Genomic DNA, 20597 nt, shown 5'->3' on the forward strand with positions numbered 1-20597 from the left:
ACTTTCTCTATCTCTTTCTGCTCTTGGATATCAACTGTGTTTATCTCCCACCAGGAGAAGAAACAAGTGTCCATATATACAGCTGATGCCACATATTGGCCAATAGGAGTGCAAATAGAGGAGTGCAGTCCAAGCCTTTCGAGTAACGCAGACACATACATCACCTCCAACACATCTCTAGTATTCCCCTACCTCAGGCACTGGAGTCTTTTCTCTGCACTGCATGAACATTAAAAATCTCACAACATTTCTTGTATGAGAAAAGGTTTGTCCAAGTTTCCTCAGCTGAAATTTCTTCTCCCTTCACTATTATGTTCTCTATACAGTGATCTGGGTAGCTTTTAGCCTTTATGTCAGAGCTGACTGTATGTAATATATGGATTTAGTGGGAGAGTTTGGAGATCCTTAGGTGTAAAAGGAACCACATACAATAGATTTTATGCCCTTCAGTGTAGGAATCATATCTTCCTCTGTGTTTGGAAAGTTCTTAGCATGTTTTCAGCTCCTCCAAATCTAAATAAATTATATAAAATATAATTGAATCCATTTTCTAATTCAGATGTCCCTCACGCCATAAAGCACTGAGCCTGCTGTTCCTAGAGAGTTTAGTTGATCAAAGTAACTAAACACTTTAATGTTTCTGATATGAGTTATGGTAAACAAATAAAAATAAAACCATAGCTGTTACAAGCTAAATAACTCACATGGACCAAACGTCTATTTTGGGACCATATTTTTTCCTTGCAAGAAGTTCTGGGGCTGCATAGGCAGGGCTGCCACACTGAGTGCTGAATGGATCAGAGTAACCCAAGATACCTGCACAGTTGCTCAAGCCAAAATCTGTGAAAATGAAAGAAATAATAGATAACACACACACATACACACACAAAAGCAGTGAAATATTAGTGAAAAGAGTGTAGTTTTTCCAGACATATGCCTTCTACTGTCATAATAAGAAATCATCCTGAAAAAGAAACTTTCAAGAGTGTGCTACCTTTATGGATTGAAAAAGTAGAAGCTTTTCTCAAGTAATTTTTTAATTATTGGAGAAACAAATCATGCAACCACTTGATTTCAATGGGTCTTGCATGAGTACAGCTGAGAGCAGAATTTGACTTGCGTGTGCATGTGTATGGGGCAGAAGATGACCTTAAGATTGTCAAATATTTTATATTATTACAAAATGTTGCTAAAAGGCAAAGTCCAAGTGTTACAGCTTCAAGATCTTCCACTAAATCGTGTAAATGAGCTGTCAACCTCATCAACAGGAGATCTGGCTTTCTAGGGCTGGGGTGGTAATATATAAACACAATGTTGCAGAGTCAGCACTCTGACTCTGAAATGGCAAATAGGGAAAAATGATGGAGGAAAAAGAATTTGGGGGGTTTTGTTTAGGGTTTTGATTTTTGGTTTGAAGTAATGTATTTATAGCCCTCAGTGATATCTGATCTATCCATATAAAGTCTCCATTTTCAGTTGAGCGTTTTTATTTGATTCAACTTCCTACAAATTCCCAGAATGCATATGACACATATGGATCTCAGGGTGATTTAAATTAAATCAATTTAGACAGGAAAACTGAATAGTGCCTAGGAAAAATAAAAGTTATAAAGATTATCATGTGAGTTGAAGTGTCTAAGTGAATGCATATGAGTATTTTTCACCTGACTGACTATTTGGGAAGAAGACAAGCACAGAATGCATGTACACTGCACTACATTTGAGCATCCAAAAAGTGCTAGAGGGAGTTTTCAAGAGCACATTGTTAAAACTGAAGGGAGGGCTGGAACTATTTTCTTACCTCTGATGGAAATCTACTCTGTCTGGATACTGTTTAATCATCCCTACCAGAGATGACTTATCCCTGGAGCTTATACAAATACTTCTGGATATTCTTGTTGTTGTTATTTTGTGCGTGGACTGGACCAGACTATGTCAAGTGTAAGGTAGTTAAAAATTTTCTGGGAAGGATACCTCCATAGACCCATACAAGGTCTTCGCCCTACCACCCCCTTTACATTTCAAATTACGCAACTTTAATGCTGTGCTTTACTGACAAAGTACTTAATGAGCCAAATTCTTAGCAGGTGTAAATCAGCACCACTGCACTGCAGTCAATGGAGCTGTGCCATTTTATACCAGCTGAGGATTTGACCCACCACCTTTTTTTAAATTATAAACACTTCCAGGGAGTTCACTAAATATAAGTTGGTTTGACAGTGATGCTATCTCCCTTCCTTAGCTGTGCTTACTGAAACAAAAATTCTTTCCTTGAAGACAACAAATGAATAGATTCTCCAGGTTCTTCACTCCTCCTTTCTTTGTACTACCCAGACATATGCACTGATAATTGTAATGTTCTTATTGTCTTTATCCAATATCTTTTGTAACCTTTGCTGATTACAGAATTAAAATCAAAGACCCTGATTGGTTCCTGAAAGTAAATATTATGACATGGAAACTCCACCACTCCTCCTGTTAATGCTCAACCAGGGAACCATCACATTACACTTCTATGTTGTAACACCTTCAGGAACACAATAGTGAGCTAAGCATAGGGGCTGTTGATTAAACTAGGACTACTACAGTGATTGAAATGTTACTAAATAACTGGTCCTTTAGTACTCTCAGACATTTAATATAAGAACTTATGGGCTAATTCAGCCCTCGTGCAAGCAGGCACAGCTGCATCAACTTCAATGGAGTTGCATTAACTTACACTAGAGCTGGTTTTGACCCATTATTTCTTGAACAGAATGCCAAGCTGTGGTTCCAAGAATGCCCAACCCCCATGACTATTTCTATGACTGCATCTTTATCAGATACCTGTGATCAAGGATTGCTGGATACAGAGAAGCACATTTGTTTCACAAAGACCTAAAAATTCTGATGTGTTCTCAGATCTGAGTCTTAGAAAGAAGCTGAAAAGGGAAACACTTAATGCAATAAAAGAAATATGTATAACAGAATATAACCAACACATCTAACACAAATCACTTAAAAACTTAAATAATCTTAATACATAGCAAAAACGAACTGACAAAATCAGAAGCTATCATTTTGGCAGTCTGGTGTAGAATAGGACTCAAGGAATTAAGCTCCCATTTGTATGCATGAGTAAGCAGAGGTGTTCTGTTACCGAGATAACTTGTTTTAAGTTTCTTGGAGCAGGGACTGTCTTTGTGTTTGTTTAATACCTAGCATACTGGAATCTAATAAACAACAACTCCTCTTATGCTGGTCAAACGAAAAAAAAATGTTTTGGTTGATTGAAGAGTAATAACCTAATACATTTATATAACTTTGAAAGTTCCTGCTTACTCATTCATTCCAACGGAAACTGACTTCCCTGGGTTCTATTCTACATCAAACTGCAGTGCCCTGCCCCAAGGAGCTTAATACAAGTTATCTTAGTAGCTGAACATCTCTGTGTACTCATGCATACAAATGAGAGCTTAATTCTCCAAATCATACTCTTTGCCACTCAGAAGCCCTTGCTGGGAGGCATCCATACAATGACAGCCTCTACTGAGAGACCATTCATAGTTATGGAAATACAAAATATTTCATCATCATATATAATATAAATGAGAGAGTGTGGAGGGGAAGAAGGAGGGGCAGATTCTCTGGTCCACTGAGGCCATTTTCTGTTGCACAAACAGCATGTCAGCCTTAAACATGCCAAAGATAGCTGGTGGAGAATTCCCCCTGCCCAGAAGAGTCCTCTGCTTGCAGAAGGCTGGCAGAGGCAGCTCTGCTGCCAGCTGCTCCTTCTTAAGGGAAATATGGAGGCATGGCAGGGGCAGGACTCGGAGGAGGCATGGCCTGGATCTCCACTATACTTAGCCTCCACTTGGTATAAATTAGAGCTGCTTCTTTGCCCTAACCCACACCAGGGCTGGAGGTCCTGAATCAGGGAACTGCAACCAGTTCCCTGTGGTCCCCCTTCTCTGCTCTGCCCAAATGTAGCTCCAATGGAATAACGAATCAAGGCCATAAGGCAGTGGTTTTCAACCTTTTTTCATTTGAGGACTCCTAAAAAAATTTCAAATGATGGTGCGGACCCCTTTGGAAATCTTAGACATAGTCTGCAGATCCCCAGGGGTCAGCAGATCACAGGTTGAAAGCCACTGCCATAAAGCTGTCAGAACAAATTTTCAGAAATACTTGCCTGTGTGTGTGTGATAGGTATGGCAATTTCCTGCAATATTCAGGACAAACCTTACTGAATTAAGTTTAAGTATCTTAGGAACTCATTGTATTAAAAAATGTTTTATATGGTATTGTGGGATTGTATGTAATTTGTCTAGTTCACATGACTAATCCAAACCTTGGGAAGTGTCATGAGCATCAAGGACTTTTTTAAATAATGGGTTAAGATAAGAATGAACTGATAGTTGAGTAGGTTGCCTAGTAAATACTTGGGAGGAGGAGAATGCAAATGCCTACCTCCTGACCTGATCTTTTGAGTTTCACCATGGGGATAGGACCTTTGTCTACGAAACACCTGTTCCCAGGATCAAAAGGCCCAAAAACAGCATAAAGGAGTAAGTCACAGATTCGTGGGCATGCTTGTTCTGAGCAATGGAGTTATGAACGGGTAACCACAGGAAAACCCCTGGGTAAGGTTTGAAGAACTGTTCACCAGACAGAGCCCTTGCTGGAGTGAGGGGGTAATCTCTGGTAAGCTTATTAGCATGCGTGTAGATTCTTTTATTGTTTTTAATCTGTTTTCTCTACAAGACTTTTACCTTAAGAATAAATGTGCTTCATTAGAAAGAGCTGTGTGGTAACTAAAAGTGGCAATTGAACAGTGTACTGTCTCTGAGGAAGCCTGAGAGTGGATACCCTTGCTGGACCATAGAGGGGGGAATACAAGTGCAGCTGTCCTGAACTGTGACACGTCACCAAGATATCAATAAAATTTTCAAACAGATTTGTTCAGAGGAGACATATTAACCAACAAATTGGTGGATAACTTAAAAAACTACTAATTTCTGTTTTGGATTGCTTCATCAAACAGTGGCCTTCTCAAGAAAATTAAATTAGAGGATTTCCTTAGAGGCAGGAGATCCTGAAACAATGGGTTTAGCTGATGTGTGATATAATTTAGCTGTTTGGATTGACTATAAATCTGCTTTTACTTTTCATCTTGTAAACCATTAGTCTAATAAAAAACTCTTTATTTTCTATAACATACCCAGTTGGGCAATGGGATTTAATTGCCTTGTTTTAAAAACACATACTGAGTACAATCTGCTACTGTTAAGATGCTGTCAGTTGTGAGGACTAGAGGACAATTTATTTTAATGCTAACTAGTCTAAGGAAGATCTAAACATCTCCTTCCCTATACTTCCCACACCACCCACTACGTAGAGACCTTTCTTATGCAACTGAAGCAAGTAAGACTGTGGAAACAGTTTGGAAACTTTTTCTTTTGTTTTGGCACACCAGTTTTATATTGTATATGAATCATCTGAGTGTCTGTATTTGGATGTCAAGCTTATGTACTGTTGGTTAATCAAACATAGAATAACAAGAAATTCATAGAAATTCTTTAAATCCATCAGATGTTCTCATTACAGTGTTACAAACCATCTGGTCTCATTTAACTGCTAAACTGAGATAATGGGTGGTATCCATCATTACTGATGAATGATTCATAGTAACATATCAATATAATCTTGACCTGCAACTGAGGCAATGCAATATTTTGATTTGCTATTATCTATCCAGAGTTACTTGATTCACTAAAATGTAATGTCTAAAAGTCATGGTCATTTTTCAAAACACCAAATTCCTAAGTGGATTTTGGATATTTTAGCAATCCCTTCTTGTTTGCACAGATATGTGTATAGTTCATACAGCTGAACAGGCTTGGCCTTTTGACCTAAGTTTACTCAACACTTTTCGTCATATATGAGATGATGAAACCTCTCTCTCGAAGAAAGAGTGAAAGAAAGAATCTGGCTTCTAAGTAAGAAACCAAAGATACTGCTTCTGGCAAATATGTAGGTATGGAAATAAATATAAACAGATGTTCTTTAATAAGGGGCATATTTTCCTTTCAATGCCCACATTGACATTAATCGGAGTTACACACAGGCAGTGAGAGAAGAATATATTCATTAATTAATCTACAATGTCTACAATGTCTACAATGTCTGCTGGACTTGAATGAATTGATCACTGCATACAATGGGAACCCTGATACAATCAAGAGTCCATTGTTGACTCTATTTTTTTAAACACGCTTCTAAACCAATTTCTCATCTGATTTTGGAAACAGGTTTACTGAATATAAACAGATGACCAAATGTTGCCAGCTGCTGTATGTGTGCACAGCTCCTGCTGACTTCAGCAGAAGCATGTGCATCTGGGGGCACAAGCCAGCACTTAATAAATATGAAATTAACAGGGTAACACAAATGATTTTTATGGGGTCATTTCTGTAATCCTTACTCTGGCAAAGCTCTCATTGATTTCAATAGGAGCTTTGCCTGAGTAAAGGCTGCAGGACTGGGCCTTTAATAATCAATCTGAATTCATTGGAACATTTTTCACAGGGTACTTTCAGCAACAGCTTGGATGCTATTTGCACTCTCTCAGCATCTCTCTTTAACACCATTATGTGTTGTCTTGTGGAAGATTATGAAGTCTCAAAAATTCCCTTTATATGACTGCACAGATTTCAGTTATTGGAATTGCCAAAAGGGGTTCATACCAATAAGCTTGATATTGTTGTCTTCATCTAGCAACAGATTTTCTATCTTCAAGTCTCTGAAAGAAATAAGATATTTTGAGTGAGCATCTGAAATGATGAAGCAATGTTTTGTCATTCTCAATGGTTTCTTTACAAGATTCAGATATAGTAATAGATACTATGAATTAGAGAAGCAGTGGACATGGTTCCTTGGTTAAGAGACGGTTACTCACCTTGTGCAGTAACTGAAGTTCTTTGAGATGTGTGTCCCTGGGGGTGCTCCACTCTAGGTCTTGGTGTGTCCTCGTATCTTTGATTGGAGATTTTTACCAGCAGTGCCTGTCCGGGTTGTGCATGCGCAATCCGTGTCTTGTGGTGCCGTTGGCACCCTTTTTGGCACGCATGACCCAATCCCCTCTTTTCCTTCTCTACCGTGAAGCCATATGTGTAGACTCCGAAGTAGAGGGGAAGAAGGTGGGTAAGGGAGCACCCACAGGGACACACATCTCGAAGAACCTGTTACTGCACAAGGTGAGTAACCGTCTCTTCTTCTTCGAGTAGTGTCCCTGTGGGTGCTCCACTCCAGGTGGCTCTCGAGCACTGCCCTCTTTAGAACGAGGGAGCTTTGGAGTTCTTAGTTTGAATAGAAGAGAGTACCAACAGTCCAACTGCTGCATCAGCCCATGATGCTTGGTCGATAATGTAATGCTTTGTGAATGTGTGAGCCGATGCCCAGGTGGCTGCTTTACAGATTTCTACAACCGGGACATTGTACAAAAAGTCTCTGGACATGGAGACCGCCCTGGTGGAATGTGTTCTGACTCATTGCCGTGGTGATATGCCTGCTTGTGAGTAACAGGAGTGAATGCACACTGAAATCCACTTAGACAGTCTTTGTGTGGAGATAGCTTTCCCTTTGGAACGTTCTGCCAGTGATATAAACAATTTGGGTGATTTCTTAAATGCCTTTGTTCTTTCTAGATAGAAAGCTATAGCTTGTCTAACATCCAATGTGTGGAGGGCCGCTTTCTGCACACTGTTGTGAGGTTTTGGATAAAATGTGGGTAGGTGAATAGGTTGATTTATATGGAAAGATGATACAACCTTGGGAATAAACTTCGGGTGGGGTCTAAGGGACACTTCGTCTTTGTGAAAGATTGTATATGACGGATGTGCCACGAGTGGTCCGAGTTCCCCTCCACATCACGCCGCTGTAATGGCGACTAGAAACGATACCTTCATAGGCATATGTAGCAAGTAGCAAGTTGCCAGTGGCTCAAAAGGTGGTTTAATTATGATTTTAAGCACTAGGTTGAGATCCCATGGTACCGTGGGAGGGCGAATGTCTGAATATACGTTCAGCATACCTGTCATAAAACGTTTCAATATAGAGTGTGTAAATATTGATTTGGTGTCTACCTGGTTGTGGAAAGTACTGATGGCTGATAGGTGTACCTTAAGAGAACTGATCAATAGACCTGTCTCCTTCAGGTTGAGAAGATAGTCAAGAATAGCTGGGATTGGTGCATCAATGGTGGAGATCTGTTTCGTTTGTCGCCATATGGTGAACCTGTTCCATTTTTGCAGTTAAGTCTTCTTTGTGGCAGGTTTCCTACTATTTAGCAATGTGTGTTTTACTGGCTCTGAACATCGTAATTCTGTGTGTCAGAACCAATTAGGAGCCAGGCTGTCAGATGTAGTTTCTTTAAGTCCAGATGAAGAATGCAGCCACTGTCCTGCAATAGGAGATCCCTGAGGTGTGGAAGGGAGTTAGGTTTGCATGCTGACATTTGGATCAGGTAAGTAAACCTGGGTCATAGTGGAGCTATCAGAATCACACTTGCTTTGTCCTTGAGTATTTTGTGCAGAGTTCATCAGCAGTATGAATGGGAATGCATAGAGTAGTTACACATTCCAGTCTGGGAGGAACACGTCCCCCATAGATGCTTTCCCTAATCCTGCTCTTGAGCAGTAGTGATGGCCTTTGCAGTTTTGTGCTGTGGCAAATAAGTCGATTTTGGGGTAACCCCATTGTTGGAATACTTTTCTCAGGACTCCCTTGTGCAACTCTCATTCATGGTTGCTGCCAAAGTGCCTGCTTAGGATGTCTGAGGTGGTGTTCTGAACTGTGGGTAAGTAGGTAACTGATATATCTATATTGTGGTGTATACACCAATTCCACAGTTTTATCACTTCCGTGTATAGAGTTGGATCATATTCCTTCTTGTCGATGGATGTAGAACATGCACACGATATTGTCCATCATGATTTTTATTGATTTGTTTCTTCTTATAGGAAGGAATTGGGAACACACATTTCAGACCGCACGTAGTTCCAATACATTTATGTAGAGACTTCTTTCCTCTGTGGACCATCTGCCCTGTATGGTATATTCTTGAAGATGTGCTCCCCAGCCCAGCAGGGATGTGTCTGTAGTTATCATAATTGAAGGTGATTCCCGTGTGAATAGGATGCCTGATGTCAGGTTCACGCATTGTGTCCACCATCTTAGTGATTGTTTGACTTTGTTTGGCACTGTGAATTGAGTGCTTTTGCGGTCTATAGACTGTTGAGAGCCACAGTTGTGGGGCTCAGATGTATAGTCATGCATTTTGCACTACAAAAGTGGTGGCCACCATGTGTCTTGCATTTGGAGATATGTGCAGACAGTTACAGTCAGGCTTTTTTCTATTGTGGCTTGCAGGTTTACTACTGCATCAAACCTGTGAGTGGGTAGCGACGCCCTGGCTGTGAGGAATTCAGATATGCCCCTATGAATTCTATCTATTGCACAGGAATTAGGGTGGATTTTCTGTTGTTTAATATCAACCCTAGTTTTCGAAAGAGAGTTCTTGTAATCTGAACTGCATGAACGTCCTGAGGTTGGTGTGTGCCCTTATGAGGCAATCATCCAAATACAGAAATATGGTTATGCCCTGTCTGCGTAGATACACCGATATGACCACAAGTACTTTGGAAAACACTCTTGGGGCAGTGGTTAGGTCGAAAGGTAGTACTGCATATTGATAGTGGTTGATTCCGAATGTGAACCTGAGGAATCTGCGATGTGCTGGATGGATAGCAATGTGAAAATATGTGTCTTGGAGATCGAGGGCTGCAAACCAGTCCCCCTTTTCCAATGCCGGTATCATTGTAGCCAAAGTGACCATCCTGAATTTTTGTACCCATATGAACATGTTCAACTTCCTGAGGTCTAAAATCGGTCTCCAACTTCCGTTCTTCATTTGGGTCAGGAAATAATGAGAATAAAATCCTCTGCCCTTGTGCTGAGGTGGGACGTGTTATATGGCACCTATCTGCAACAGGTGGTCAACTTTGTGAGATAGGTCCCTGAAGAGAGATGGGGAGGGGCGTTGGGTAGGTTTGGAGATGAAGGGGATAGTATATCCCGAATGGATAATCTCCAAGATCCATCTGTCTGTGGTGATGTTTGCCCAAGTTTGATAGAACAGGCGTAATTGATGATCAAAAAGAGGAGTATTTGGTATCATTTCCGGCTCTGGAAATTGGAGGAGGTTGAACAGACCCTTGACCAAAATCTCAAAATTGAGGCTTCAATGGAGCAGCCTGAGATGTTGACGGCTGCTGATTTGATTGTCTGCATTTCTGGGGTCTTTGTCTCTTACGTACGGATCATATTGTCTGTACTGTGAATGATGCTGATATCTGGAATTGTAAGGTTGGTACCTAAATGGTTTTCTTTTTGTCACAGGTGTGTATATCCCGAAAGTACAGAGTGTGGCCCGACAAACTTTCATTGTATGCATCACCTCATCTGTTTTCTCCACGAAAAGCTTCATCTTGTCAAAAGGCAGATCTTTGATCGTGGATTGGAGATGCTTAGGTAACACTGCAGAATGAAGCCATGATGATCTGCGTATGACTACCGCTGTTGCGATTGTCCTGGCCATGGTATCGGCAACGTCAAGGGAGGCCTGTAATATCGTACTAGCAACTAATTGACCCTCCTTTATGCATGATTGAAATTGCTCCTTTTCATTCTCTGGAATATTTTCAATAAATTTTGCCATCTTTGTGTAGTTGTTATGATCATAATTGGACAATAGGGCTGCATAATTAGCCACTCTTAATTGTAGAGTAGCAGAGGTGTAGACCTTTCTGCCCAGCAAGTCCATTCATTTATCATCCTTGTCCTGTGGGGTTGACTTATTATGGTGTTGTTTAGATCTATGGTTAGCTGCCTCCACCACCAGGGAATTTGGCGGTGAGTGGGTGAAAAGAAATTCTATGCCCTTGGCTGGTACATAATATTTCTTGTCAGCCCTTTTGCAAATAAGGGGAATGGTGGCTGGAGTTTTGTTATTGGCTAGTTCCATGAGGGCATCATCCATGGGGAGGGTGATCTTTGAAGAAGTCGAGGTCTGCAGAATTTTGAGCAGTTTGTGCTGTGATTCTGGGACCTCCTGGAGAGGGATGTCAAAGTTGTCAGCTACTCTCTTAAAGAGGTCCTGAAACTGCTTGAAGTCATCAGCAGTCATGGGAGGTGGAGGGATTACGGCCTCGTCAGGAGCAGAGGATGAATTATTTGCAGGTGGTGTAGTGACCTGCTGTGCAGTGTCTTCAAAAGGTTGAAGTTGAGTACCTGTGGGAATGGATCTTGCAGGAGATCTGTCACTGTGCCTGTGAGAAGCAGATGGTCTACTACACGTGGAGTAGGTAGACCAGTCATCCCAACCAGGCCACTGCATGCAATATGGGAGTGGTTCTCCAAACCAAGGGGGTTCCACCCAGGGGTGTGCTGGATGTCTGTGGTGTAGTCAGCGTCTGGATGCTTTCTGCTTAGGTGAGGAATGTTGGGGAGAAAATGTTGCTTCTTCCCCTTCATATTTCTCATCATTGGAAAATGATATAGGTGAAATAGGTTCATCCTGATTGAAATGAACTGGGGAAGTGTCAGTGCTGTATAACAGTGATATAGGGGAGGATGTTAAAAATTCCTCCTCTGAGTTGTTGTGCTGACATCTCTCCAGGCATTTTCTTGGTGCTGGGGTAGTTAGTGTGGTTGTCAATGCCAGTGACAGAACTGGGTCTGTGCCGAGGGGCGGTGCTGCCACAGTTTGCAGTCCCAACGGTGCCACTGATGTTATTGGAACCGATGCACCAGTGCTGGTGGATTTAGGCACTGTAGTATTTGTCGGCGCCGAGCTAGTGGCAGGTTTCGCCATTTTGCAGGCCATTGATTTTGACAGCACCATGTCCGAGTGCGGATGGTTAAGATTTGGCTCTTGGCTCCATAATGGAGCTATGCAGGTCACTTGGTACCTCAGTAGCCATTGTACCAGAGGAACCTGCAGCCTCTTTGGTACTGTGTCTCTTTTCCTTAATGGGTGAGGACCTCCTCTTTTTCCTGTGGTTTGTGTCCAGCGGTGTGGAGTCTTTTCCTGCTGGAGCTTTCCTGTGATGAGTGTTTACTCTGTCCAGGGTCTGAAGCAGGTCTGAGAGATTTCTCCATCAGAGTAAGCTTCAGGTGGAGGCCTCTATCATGCCTGGCTTTGGCTTAAGGTTTCTACAGTGAGGACATTTTTGAGAAATGTGTCCTTCACCGAGACATCTAATGCATTCTGCGTGCCCATCAGACACTGACATCACGTCTCTACAGGAGGTGCAGCACTTGAAGCTGGACTAGCCTGGCATATTGCACCCTCCTGAGGAAGTGGAAGAACTAACATAGTCTAAAGGGAAAGGTAAATATTGAAGAAATGTTTTTTAAACAAACGTACTAGGGTAAGTATAACTAGGGAAAAACTGACTAAACTTGCTAAAAAAAGTAGAATTTAGAGATTCTCTATCGAGCTCTGAGGAACTGCTGGAAGCTCCGTCTCAGACCACGGATGGTTGAAAAGGAACTGAGGGAGTCGGGTTGCGCATGCCACAAAGGACGCCAATGGCACCACGAGACGCAGATTGCACATGCATGGCCCGGACGAGTACTGCTGTTAAAAATCTCCGATCCAGGATGCAAGGACGCACCAAAATCTAGAGTGGAGCACCTCCAGGGACACTACTCGAAGAAGAAAGTCGAATTTAGCTTTACATAACTATACATGAAAGAATACAGTGTTTCTTCTCCAAAATTATAGTCCTTACCCTTTGGGCTTTAGATATCTACATCTCATTTCTTCACTGTCTGATTGCCTGTATACATTGACTTTCACAGAGGCTGTCATATGCTTAACAACCAGATAGATACTGACCACTAACAGGAGCAAGGCATCAGGAAAAAGTTGATCTGGTCTGAAATCAGCAGAAGCAAACAGAATTTCAAGTAGTTAAATGAATTGTCCAATACTAGACAATATTACATCTCTGAACAGGGAAAGAAATGATTTGGAAGTTAAAAGAAAGATTTAGAATGAAGACAAAGTATTAGTGAGAAAGGTAAGATTTTAAGAAAGGAGAGAGAACTGCTAGATTAAATGAAAGCTGAAAATCAGTGAAAAGCAGGCAAGATGCCCACAGAAGGAATTAAAAAGCTACAAAGGCAATTAGAATAATGAGATAAATGAGTGAAAGAATAGAAGGACTAAAAATACATAAAACTAAAGACATTTAAAAGACATGAAGTTTAAGAAAAATAAAAACAGATAAAGTGTCAGACAGAGAGAAATATAAAGTAGCTAAAAATAGACAGGCTGTACTGTAGAGTGCAGTCAGACCTGGTTAATCCATGCTGTTTACCCATATGGCTACATTCTCAACAGATTTACCGGTAAATGGTAACTGATCTAGTAGTCCGTATGTACCACTGATTTGTTAATCTGAAAGTTTTTAAAAATGCAACACTGTGAACTAGATCAGCATACTTCTACTTAGGGTTTGTTTGTCTACACTTGAAATGCTAATATTTCAAGTGTTGACACTATGCCGACACAAAGGGTTCTCCCATAACTGTAGTTAATCTATTTCCCCAAGATGCTATAGCTAGGATGAGGAAGAATTCTTCTGTCTATCTACCACTGTCTACAAGGTGACTTAGGTCAGCTTAAATACATTGCTCAGGGGTGTGGATTTTTCACACATCTGAGAGCTGTAGTTTGGTCAATCTAATTTTATAGTATAGACCAGCCCTTACCTGGTGAACAACTCAGCATTTTGGCAGTGGAAATGATTACTGCCTCTTTTCTACCTAAAAGCTGTTCTATGTCTTTTTTTAACTATTCTTTGAAATAAAGAACAAAAACCCAAACAAGTAAAATCAGAAACCAAGGCAACACCTACCCTTCCCCCCCAAAATCAAGCCATACCCTCACAACCATTTTTGCTTTCTAGGATGTGGACTCTAGGTGTGTGAATGGGTTAGCTCACTCTTGTACATTGATCCTGTTCAATATGCATGGACTAGGTGCTTACACACACTTGGCATCTGTCTTTTAGACAACAATATAGCCGGTCTGGAGAGGAGGGTATTTGGAGAATATTTTAAAGGAATATTGTCAATAGAAAGTGTGGTATTAACTGAGGTAAGGTCCCCTTCTTGTCCCTATAGTTTGTTTATATTTCAAAGGGATAATTTCCAAGAAGGATTTTTTTCATGAATATTCCATTTTAGATTATTTCAAGCAGATCACTTTTTAAAAAACTAATTTAGTTGTTGCATTTCACTCAATTTAGACCATGATCACAGACAGGCCAGTGTCGACTTTGTTTCTAGTCACTTTTGCAGTCTTTTGTTCGGGCAACAGCACAATTTTCCTTAGGTTCACAACTCTATAGGTAACCATTAATAAAAAAAAAGGTCCTTCACTAAAATTTAAAGAAACTCATTAAAATGTTTCAACTCATCTCAGAGTTTTGTAATACTCCAAACTCCCCACTATTTCTTCTTGACACAGTGTCTAAATGGTACTTCTACATTGGAGTCTTCTATCTCGAGTTATTCGATGGCTCATTATCTCAAGGTAGCTAAGTCATTTGTAAGGCATAGTGTGGGCATTCTACAAACATTTGTTCCAAGACACAAATATTTGTGGTTTTATCTTAGGCTGAATCAACTAACTGATTGCCTAGATTCAAGTGTTTCTGTCCTGTTTCAAACTCTGGACCTTTTACATGTTAGGTGAATGTGACAAGTATTACACAACAGAAACCAAATTTGGGGTCTCATCATTTCCACTGCCTGCTTCATAGCCACCCTGGGATTTGAACAGAGGACCTTCACTACTGGGAGCCAAAACCATAGACCTAGACCACAAAAAATAATAGAAAACATAACAGGCCAACTTCTATTCACTCAGAGACACTGCCCTATTGTCTTCAGTGGTGTGAAAGCCATGTAACTGAGGGCAGAACTTGGCCCACTCAGGGTAAGAACTGCCTTCCGGAAACCGCCCCATCTTTTGGGGGAAACTGCATATTCGCATGCTGGATTGACATGAGTGGAGTTTTACAGGAGTAAGGACATGCTAAATCAGGCCCAGTGAGTGTATGTTTCTTTTTTATAACCTCACTGGATGAATCAAAAAGCAACAGCAAAATGACTCTCTTAAAAACAGCCAGCTTATTATCTACCAACAAGTGAACTTTGGTTCCAATTAGACACACTTTTCCCATCGAGTAAATTATGTCTGAGATACTGCAAAAGGCAGCAGAGTGCCACAGAGGGGCCTTGTCTACACTACATCTTTTTGCTGGAAAATGTCCCACCGTTTCTAACGCTGTATCAGTGTTAGCGTTAACATAGACAAGACATCCACCAGCATTTATACCACACAGATCAACACTGAGCAGGGTTAGATAACATGGTGCTTAAGGCTCCAGGCAGTCTCTGGCGTTTGACTTCTGATGCTTCAGTGGAGCTGTAGTGGTGTTAGTCATAATGGAAAATTTTTCAGGAAAAGAGCCACACAGTCAGTGTGGGGCCCCCTCCTAGCAGGCAGAGCACTTATAGAATATAATATTAGTGAATGAATAAGTCAGTGCCTGGGGAGAGATGGAGTTGACACACTCCAAAGCATGCTCTTTGTCTCATTTTGATCATAGCTGGTTTTATGCCTGGCATGGGCTCACTCTGTAGCAACAGGATTGTCTGTTATTGCACTGAAGTTTCTGTATTGTTTTCTTTTGCTCTGCTCTGTTAATTTTGTTTAGACTGTACTTAACTTATTTTGAGTGAATGTGAGTGTCCAAATTATAAATTCAGCTGAGAAAGTTCATGGTAATTCATTTGAATTGAGAACACTGCATAGCTGTATTTTTAAGAGAGAGAGTAGAAAAACGTATTGTGTTGCTTTACAGAAAGAAAAACACAAAAATAAAAACCACATATCTAATCTACCATGACCAAGAGTGCTATTAAAATGGCCAAGCCACACAGCACACTGTCAATTTATGCAGTGATACAGAAACCAATTTGGCCCTGATTGAAATCAATGGGACTACCTACCCAGCATGCATAAAGTTAAGCATGTACATAAATCTTTGCAAGATCAAGGCCCTAGATCAGTGTTGCAATTTTTGTGACTCTTGTAATTTTGGCATGAGTTTCAAGCTTTTTGGTGTGTTCATTAAAGCCCAGGTTCCTGGAGTAGTGGCATAAGATTACGGGAAAATACCAGTTTTCATTTGTTTTTACTCAAAAGTAAGTTTCTAGCCTTCATGAGTGAAAAGCTCGAAAACATGACCTGTGTGTATCCTAAAGATTCAGAAATCAGGAGACTAATAAAAAGAACCCAGCATTTTTTTTTTTAAATCTCATGATTTTGAAGGGGCCGAGTCAACACTTGGTGCTGGCAGTATTACTAGGCTATGTCTACACTGCAGCACTAATTCAAATTAGCTTAATTCAAATTACAGAAAGCGATTTATAGAAAGTGCTGCAGACTGTCCACACTACAGTGTTTGTGCTGGTTTCTTGCATCCATACTGGCCAGCCTTAATTTGAATTAGAAAGCAGTGCAATGTGGGAAGCTATCCCACAGTGCAACTAACCATAGAGGCTGTTGTGATGAGTGTCATCATCCCAGGATGCAGCGCTGCTTCCCCCACCCCCAAACAAACAGGAAAAGGATTTTCATGCTGGTTTTTTACTCCCCCGCTTGCCATTGCTGCAGGCACATGGAGCCAGCTGAACTGTGCTCTCATTTTGACCGTGACAAATACATCGCAGTTTATCCTGGATTACTTTAGAACTGTATGCTGTTTGCCTTTTATGTTCCTCCTACCATCCCCTGTATATTGCTTGCCTTTGATTTTGATTCTACAGGTGTCTGTAGAATGTAAGATAAATAACAACGGAGTCAGTTAGTATATTAATACAGTGATACAAATGTTTCCATTTCACTGATGGAAAGCATGATATAATGTATCCACATATAGCACTGTGAATAAACTCTTAAGAAAGTATCAATTTCCATGATTGGCCACTGAAACAATGTAGCAAAGAATTTCCTCTCACTGCGGGCACATTCGCCATGCGGGGAGGGGGGTGGGGGGTGAAATCTTTCAAAAGGACAAACTTTAAAGGGCTAAACTTTCAAAGGGACAAATCTTAAAGGGACAAACTGCAAAGGGCTTGCTGGAGAGTTAAAACGCATTCACCACGTGGGGAAGGGGGGTGGGTCGTGAAATCTTTCAAAGGGACAGACTTTAAAGGGCTAAACTTTCAAAGGGACAAATCTTAAAGGGACAAACTGCAAATAGCTTGCTGGGCAGTTAAAACGCATTCAGCCTGCGGGGAGAGGAGGGGTGAAATTTTCAAACCCTTAAAGGGACAAACTGCAAAGGGCTTGTTGTGTGTGTGTGGGGGGGGTGATCACAGCTTGGATTTTAAACCCATTCACGGCAGGAAATGAAGATTTAAATCTTCCCGGGGCTGCTTTGGGGGAGGGTACTGAAATGGGGTATCATGGGATACAGTCTGGAGGCCAATTGATTCGAATTAAGTCCCATTGCATCCACACTCACACTAATGTGAATTAACTGATGCGCTTCAGGCGCTAATCCACTTGCAGAGGTGGTTTTATTAATTCGATTTTAACGGCTCCTTAATTTGAATTAACAATGTGCAAGTGTAGATGCAGGAGTAATTAATTCGAATTAAGGGACTTTAATTCGAATTAAGCCACCAGTGTAGACCAGGTCCTAGTTACTAAGTTCTAGGAACAGTCAGACTTTCAGCACAGACCACTCTCTCTTACTGTAGTACAGAGAAACAGAGTATGTTTATGTTTTCCTGAGTTGTGAAACTATGAACACACTGTCATCATTCCTAGTTTTTGAAAATATGTTTCTCTCTTTTACTTTTGGTTTTTTGTTTGTTTCAAGCATAACTTTGGGGCCCACTTTTGAAACACTTATTCCAGCCAGTAGTTCAAGCCTTTAGTTGGGCAGTTTTTAAAATAAGTTTATCAATATTCACTACCGTTGCAGGTATCCGATAGCTTTTTTTGTATCTTGCATTTTATTTTATTTTTATGATGGGTGTGGGGAAAGGAATCAATGTGTCTGCTGGAAACCAATGTTTTGTTATCAGCAGGCAGCTGCAAAGCAGTAGTGGTGGTGGATGCATCTTGCATTACATTTTCTATCACAAAAGAAAAAAAACCAACCCAACACTAATCCATCCACCCTCAATTACTTTATAGACACAAGAAGAGCTGGAGGTGAAATAGGCAGCAGACTGCATGGATTTGTGTCAGTTATAATGTTTATGTACATTCCAAAGAGACCATTTTTGTTACCAAAATAATATTCATTGGGCCTAAAACAATTGAAATCAATGTAGTAGTATCAGTGTAAGTGAAAGGGGAATTTGGACTGATGTCCTTAAAGTAATCCTTAGTTTGCTGATGATGTACTCCAACAGAGTATGCCTAATGGTAACTTTGAAATATATCATAAAATAGAAAGACAAACCAGCTTTGCATTTCAAAAGGAGACATTCTTCTCTAGTGCAAAGATCTGTCATAAATATTGTACCAGCCACCAGACTACTTGCACTTAAAATTAATAGGATGAAAGTTATCAAAGCTAATATATCAAGCAAGGGTTGTCAAGGCCAAATCTTATGATGTCCTGAACGACTGAATCATTTGACACTAACTTCCCTCTTCTCAATGTGCTTTTTTGGGGGAAGAGAAGGAGTGTATAGAAAAATATAGACACTCCACTCCAATCCATGTATATTTCTCCTTTATATGTCTCTTGTCTTCAACAGTTCTGATCTTTTTTAATTGCACAGTCCTAACAGAAGGTATGAATATATTTTCATGAAGAAATAGATTGAAAAAACAGAGTATACAGAAAGCTATCTTCCTACCAGTACATTATTAAATTCCCTTCTTTGACATTCTGACAGTAATTGCACTGAATAGGATTGAATTTTGTTAAAATTACTTTAAAAGGGTTGTTGAGAATTTCCTGTGGGATGCTGTTGCAAGCACCCAAGCTTTCACTTCATTTTCTTTGTTGTCCTTACATTCCCAAAGGGCTTAACGTTCATCCTGGGTTTTGACAGCATGAAGGCCTGCGTAAACACCCTCTGAAAAGAGAAAGCTTCACCATATACTGCCACTTGGGTTTGTTTTCTTCTGTCAGAGGTAAAGATAAAGATTCCTATCTATCTGAGTCATATTTGAGCTTGCTACTTGCACAATTTTAACAACCATCTAGCTCTTCTCATCATAACAATGATCTACAATTTTTTTTACAGTTATATTTAGGATATATATTATCTTGCATTCCAGTAGTGCGTACAGAATTTTCAGTGCTGGCCACATCTTCAGGAAATGACAGTCCCCCTGCACTGAGGAAATTGCCATCTAAATCCCTCATAGTCAGTATTGACCTCAGAAGGTCTAGGAAGGCATGTGTCTGTGGCAACATACATCACTTACAATATATATACACACAAGCAATTTACTTCTCTCTAAAATAAATGAGACTGCTTGGAGTTTCTGAATTATAAACTGTTTGCATATCACTATACTCTTAAAAGACACATTTCCTTTGAGTTAAGGGTCTCATATCTCATCTTGAAAAGTTCCAGAGGGGTAGCCGTGTTAGTTTGTATACAGCAAAAACAATGAGAGTTCTGTAGCACTTAAAGATTAACAAATTTAATTTCTGCAGGCATAAGCTTTCGTGGGCTGATCATCCTGAGATCAGAGTGATTTCTCTCCATACCCAGCCTTTATCATAATGAGTGAAGCTGGATAAATAATATTCATCAGATTGTTTAGCTGAGTTTCATTATAATATTTCAAATATGTTATTTCACTAATTTTTTTCCACTCATCTTACAGAACAAGGAAAATAATGTGTGAGTATATTTAGTGAGTAATTAAGCTGACAGATTTGGTGAATATTTAGAATAAAATTTTCAACAATTCAACAATATACTTATTTTCTTTAAATACCACTTCCATTCAAGAAGATGAACGGTCAAAAGAACCAGTTCTGAAAGGGGCACCAACAGTGTCAGCCCACATTAGACCCAAATGGCTGTGTTTTCTTTATCAAACAGGGAATATGAACACCCACAGATCACAGAATAGATGTGAGTGCTGTTCTTTTTTAAACAGTTTTAAAAATAACAACAACAACAAGAGGAGAACATTGTCATTGCATTCAGGGTGAGAATGAATCAGACTTCTGCACTGATTCTTTCTTTCTTTTTTTTTTTTTTTTCCTTTTTTCTTTAGTGCTACTGATTGAGCAATCTATTTTCAGAGCTTCTATTGCTCAAAACCCAACTGGCTGAAGGACAACCCCAGAGGCAATTATTAGCATTTCTCTTTCTTTTGCAGACAGAGAGCCAACTCAACAAATTCTAATTAACCTTCCAGTGTGTTTTCTTGTGTCTTTATGATACTCCACATATCACATTTGTAATATTGAATGGTTAAACCTCAA

General features: G+C 40.2%; 1 protein-coding gene across 1 annotated transcript in view; it reads right to left on the reverse strand.

Moving 5' to 3' along the window:
* Positions 1–20597, reverse strand: part of HUNK (hormonally up-regulated Neu-associated kinase) — a 102457-nt gene that overhangs the window by 47683 nt on the left and 34177 nt on the right. Inside the window, exons 3-4 of the mRNA XM_067565639.1 lie at positions 6726–6781; positions 705–840 (exon numbers count right to left, since the gene is read on the reverse strand). Coding sequence (XP_067421740.1) covers positions 705–840; positions 6726–6781 — 192 coding nt within the window. The remainder of the gene's footprint in view (positions 1–704; positions 841–6725; positions 6782–20597) is intronic.

Source organism: Emydura macquarii, unplaced genomic scaffold (assembly GCF_026122565.2).
Source record: "Emydura macquarii macquarii isolate MOO-44397 ecotype Brisbane River unplaced genomic scaffold, CSIRO-AGI_Emac_v2 contig_2681, whole genome shotgun sequence".
Classification (NCBI taxonomy): domain Eukaryota; kingdom Metazoa; phylum Chordata; order Testudines; family Chelidae; genus Emydura; species Emydura macquarii.